The 5236-nt window shown below is 46.1% G+C and overlaps 1 protein-coding gene across 2 annotated transcripts in view; it reads right to left on the bottom strand.

The window, feature by feature from the left end:
- Window positions 1-4786, bottom strand: part of kcna4 (potassium voltage-gated channel, shaker-related subfamily, member 4) — a 48945-nt gene extending 44159 nt beyond the window's left edge. Inside the window, exon 1 of one of the 2 annotated variants that reach the window (XR_012988288.1) lies at window positions 966-1113. Coding sequence is in view for 1 of the 2 variants with exons in the window: in XM_076291907.1 (XP_076148022.1) it covers window positions 2792-4786 (1995 nt within the window). In the remaining variant the exon portion in view is untranslated. Of the gene's footprint in view, window positions 1-965; window positions 1114-1258 lie in introns of those variants that run through there. The other variant, XM_076291907.1, reaches the window with a different exon arrangement.
- Window positions 4787-5236: the final 450 nt, after the last annotated feature.

The raw sequence follows: 5236 nt of genomic DNA, 5'->3' as shown, positions 1-5236 counted from the left end.
GTTTGAGAGGCAGGATCTGCAGCTGGTGGCTGTTTGCAGCATTAGGCGGCGTTCACAGCCGCGCTGCTGCAGTTTCCACCTCTAATGAAGTGGGTGATGAAGAGTCCTCTGCCTGCTTCCCATTAAATAAATAGTGGCGTCTCGCTCTTCGCTCGCGCCTAATTACTTTATATAAGGCCTTATCGCGCACCCATCAGCTGAGCTACGTAAGGGGATATAGGTCCTGAAAGGGGATCCGGCTGTTCAGCACTGCGCAGCCCCGATGCTCAAATAGTAACACCCGGCACACACACACACACACACACAGACATACACACACACACACATACACTCACGCTCTCTCACACACACAAACACACACACACACACACACTCACACACACGCATTTAAAGTGTCTGAACAGGCAGGCATGTGTGTTGCTGATTGAAGCTCATATGAAAGCCCCCATGACGCTTGATTGGGAATGAGGTCATAGCCCATTAGGCAAATGATAGCAAGGGGAAACAGAGGAATGAGGCGGCCTGATGGCCAGACACTGTTGTCCTTTTCTTTTGTTGCACTGACTAAACAAGACTCTCTCTCTCTCTCTCTCTTTATATCTCTTTATCTATCTGTCACTCTGTCTCTCACTAATGATATTAGAGGTTTAGTTGTCGATATCACAAGAGTTGCCTGAAAAATGAATGGTCCTCAAATGGATAGTGGAAAATCACAGGGGACTCTGAAAACCAATAATAGAGCAGGTAACTGTTCACCCACTTGCCATTGCAATTTCCCGAATAGCCTTTTTGCATCCAGTTTAAAATGAAGTTATCTAAAAACATATTCAATATACGTTTGGCTATTTGATTGTCCTAATTCTGTCCTAATTACTTTAGGCTAGATCAAGATCTCCTGAGGCTACATAGTATAGATATCAATCTCCCTGTTACCATCTCTATCTTCACCATATATGTGTGCTCACCATATTAGATTCTTTACGAAGTTTCCTACTAGTTCTACCCTGTGTGCTGTGCACATGCACAGCCATCTGAGACGCCGGTCTGAGTTATCCGATTCGGTTTGAGTCCTCCAGCGAGGACAGCCAGTTCCTGTAAGACCGAATCCAACCTCGACCAGTACGTGCGCGCACATGCGTAAACATTAGGAGACATGCGTAAAGATATGCACTGTTGTGTGTGTGTGAAAGGAAGGGGGTGTATAATATATATAATTTCAGCTTATATCACTCAAAAGAAAACAGTGAAATAGGCCTACCTTCACCCAGCCTTGCTATTCCTGTGAAACCTGTGCTCGACAGATGTCCAAGAGTCCTCTTTTGAAGTTGCGCATGAAGCCCACAGAAAAAGAGGAAAATCGTTCACAAAAGCCAGCGTTTCCATGTGTCAGTTTCGCTGTCTCCTTCAGAGTTCTTATAAAGGGATGCAATGTCTTTCTGTTAAAGGGACGGATATATTTCATTTGTGTTAAACAAACCTCTTGTTGAAGAATCCCACGGGAGTTCGACATTACCACACAGCCCCCACGTTCCCGGGAAAAGATCCATCCGTATCGCTTCACTCCAACAAAGCAATACCAAAACAAACAAGTTGTGTCCTTGGCTTTGCTATGTCTGTTAACGTCAGATGTTTGTGGACAATACAATGACATTTCATCTCAAGACTATGTCAGCAGGCCCATTATTGTTGTTGGACGGAAGGTGCAGTGTTGTTGTGGTATGGGTGTATGTGTTGAACAACAAAATTGTATATCCCTTCCAAGATGGGTAATGGGTTATGTCAATATTTTAGATAACTAATATGCAATTAATTTAAGTGCTAGCTTCCGTTTTTAGCAGCTCAAAAAAGGCAGGTGTTTCAAAAAGTGTTCTGCTTGTAAGACTTGGGTTTGTGAAGTAATTCCCTGGAACACGTAAGAGGAAAAAAAATAATAAACTGTCGATGCAATCACAGCTATGCTTAATTCTAATCACGGTCAGGTCTACTTAATATCCCAGAGGTTTTCTCCAACTTAAATCCAGAAATGATCGGCGAGTCATTGTTTCACCACTTGCTTGCAACTAATTTCAAATGTGAAATTGAGCTGCCTATCTTCCTTCGTGCCTCTCCAGATTTTGTCTCCATTTACGCCCTGAACGGGGCCAAATACATGTTGTTCATGGTAGTGCAAACTATTAATAATTTATTGCATAAGAGCAGAACTAGAAGATTGCTTCCCTATTCCTATCAAACCATAAAGTGCCTATGCAAAATAGTACTTGTGTTCGTTCCAGGTATAATAAGTAAATTTCTACAATTCTGACAGTCGAATTTGAACACGTCAATATATTGTTTACATCTTTCCAAGTAACATAAAGCTGGTGATTTTGTGTTGTCTTTTTAGTTTCTTGCCTACAAATGTAGCCTCGTGTAATTATATTCTAAGTCATGTGTGTGTGTGTGTGTGTGTGTATGTTGGTGTGTGTGTGTGTGTATGTGTGTGTGTGTGTGTGTGTGTGTGTGTGCTTGCGTGCGTGCGTGCATGTGTGTGTGCATGTGTGTGTGTGTGTGCATGTTTGTGTGTGTGTGCATGTGTGTGTGTTTGTGTGTGTGTGTGTGTGTGCGCGCGCGCGCGTGCGTGCGTCTGTGTGTGTGTTTTGGATGCTTTGCTGGGCGTGCTTACGCGTGACGCGCAGGGGTGGCCGGCGCACGCGAATGCATGTGTGCCGCTGTTTGGAAAGAAATATTTTTGTGCAATCCTCTCCATGACATCTATAAGAGAAAGGTTATTTGTCATTTTTGCATGTTATGGTCACACGTCTGTCTGTAGTGTCCTCGAGGTCGTACTGTTTTTTCGACTTATGTCTGTGCCGTTGCCTTTACTGGGGCTCTTGTCCAAGCCGCACAGAGATTCCGTCACTCCTTCCTCCATTTCCATGTACTCGGCCGCTTTGTCACCTAACGAGGAGCCAGACGCTGACCCTTTGAATTTCTTGAAGAAGTCCGGGAAATACGGGCAACCGGGCGGGGGTTCAGACACGACAGGTGTCTGATCCTCGTTATCTGTCTCTCTGTGGTAGAAGTAGTTGAAATTAGACACGATAACAGGAACGGGCAGGGCTATGGTTAAGACTCCTGCAATGGCACAGAGCGAGCCCACTATCTTGCCACCGACTGTTATGGGTTTCATGTCTCCGTAACCCACCGTTGTCATGGTAACAACCGCCCACCAAAAAGCGTCGGGGATGCTGGTGAACTGAGACGTGGGCTCGTCCGCCTCGGCGAAGTACACCGCACTGGAGAAGAGGATGACGCCAATGACGAGGAAGAAGATGAGCAAAGCCAGCTCTCGCATGCTCGCACGAAGCGTATGTCCGAGGATTTGTAGTCCCTTTGAGTGTCGTGAGAGTTTGAATATACGAAACACTCTCACCAGTCGAATTATTCGGAGGATAGCGAAACTCATGGCCTGTTGTCCATTGCCTTTACTGTGTTGCTGTGCCAGATCAGTCCCGAGCGTAATGAAATAAGGCAAAATGGAAACTATATCAATTGAGTTCATAATGTTTTGGAAGAACGCCGGTTTACTCGGACTGGCAAAGAAACGCACTATTATTTCAAAGGAAAACCAAATTATGCATACCGTCTCCACAATGAAAAACGGGTCGTTGAAAGGTGTAAATCCATTGTCAACATGTGACGAATTGGTACCTGGAGTAAGAAATTCCTTGTCGTCCCTGAACTCTGGCAATGTTTCTAAGCAGAAAATAACAATTGATATGACGATTACTAAAACGGACACAACCGCAATGCCTCTGGCTGGGCTGGAGCTCTCGGGATATTCAAACAAGAGCCAAATTTGACGTTTGAACTCGTCCTCTGGTAGCGGTTTCTCTTCCTCCTTCACAAAGCCCTCGTCTTCGCGAAACTTCAACATTGCCTCATCTCCTAGTTCATAGAACTTAACTTCCTCGGAAAAAATGTCAAATGGAACATTAGCGGGTCTCTTTAATCGCCCCCCTGATTGGTAATAGTACAGAATGGCATCGAAGCTTGGTCGGTTCCTGTCAAAAAAGTATTCGTTCCGAAGAGGGTCGAAATACCTGATTCTCTTTTCGGGATCCCCCAGGAGAGTGTCCGGGAACTGAGCGAGAGTCTTCATCTGGGTCTCAAACTTCAGACCCGATACGTTGATCACAACTCTCTCGCAGCAGCCATACTCACTGTAAACATTTTCATATCCTGACTGGGGACGCCTGTCAGTAAGAGAGATAGTCTCGTCATCATCCATGTTATAAATGAAGCTATGTCTCTTGATTCCCCTGTCCTCCTCTTCCTCTTCGCCTTCCGCCTCCTCCTCCTCTATCATAATGTCCTCCTCCGATCCGAGAAGCGCCAACTCCGAGTGGCGCAAGTCTCCTCCGAGAGCCGCACGGTTTCGCCTCCACCGCGCGACGCCTCGCTTCTTTTTCCGTTCTCTGAGAAGTTGCTGTTGTGGCTCGTGGTGTTGCTGCTGCTGTTGAGGCTGTTGTGAGTATGGGGAGGTGGAGGAGGAGGAGGAGGGGCGCGAGGCGTTCCCGCCGCTACTGTTGTTGGCATTCGATGAGGAGGCGGCGCGAGACTGATGCTGTTGCTGCTGGTTGCACGAATGGCCCCCTCCTTCTTCACCCGCTCCTCCGGTTTCGGCAGCCGCCCGCGACTGTCGCTCTTTCTCTCGCTCCCGTTCCCTAGCGCGAGCCTGGGCATAGCCGTAAGGAAGGTGACTGTTGCACCCGCCACTGTCTGCACCCACCATCGCAAACTCCATTTTGGTTTCTTCACTGGTGATTTCAACTCTTACACTGTTTAAAAGATGCCCCCATAAAAGGGTATATTTGGACAGATAGTACTTGGGTTTTACTATCTAATAACTCTTTTTGAATTGTAGGGTGACACCTGTTTGGCTATATGGGCGCAGTTGAAGAAGTCATTGAAGTTTCTCTTTCCTCGATAACTTAATAGTGTGTCTCCTTGCAAAATACATTTACGAGCCTCGTTTCACATTGTCACGACATGTTGTACGTATTTAAGTCATTTTAACGTTGAAGGAAACATCTCCAGGTAGTTGGCATATAGAGTCCGCTCATGTAACGCTGTGACGACATGTTGCTGAGACTTTACAATCTAGACTGTTCTTTTGGGCGCTCTGCTGGTCGCATGTTTTGGATGCAGCTGTGTTGAGGAGGCTTTAGACAGCCTCGCTTGGGTGATAACTGGT

The sequence above is a fragment of the Alosa pseudoharengus genome, unplaced genomic scaffold (genome assembly GCF_046254945.1).
Source record: "Alosa pseudoharengus isolate Yale_2024_CS ecotype anadromous, Long Island Sound unplaced genomic scaffold, YU_APseudo_1.1 YU_APseudo_1.1_scf_19, whole genome shotgun sequence".
Classification (NCBI taxonomy): domain Eukaryota; kingdom Metazoa; phylum Chordata; class Actinopteri; order Clupeiformes; family Clupeidae; genus Alosa; species Alosa pseudoharengus.
Note: the sequence above shows the minus strand (reverse complement) of the source record. Positions and strands in the feature narration are given on the sequence as shown.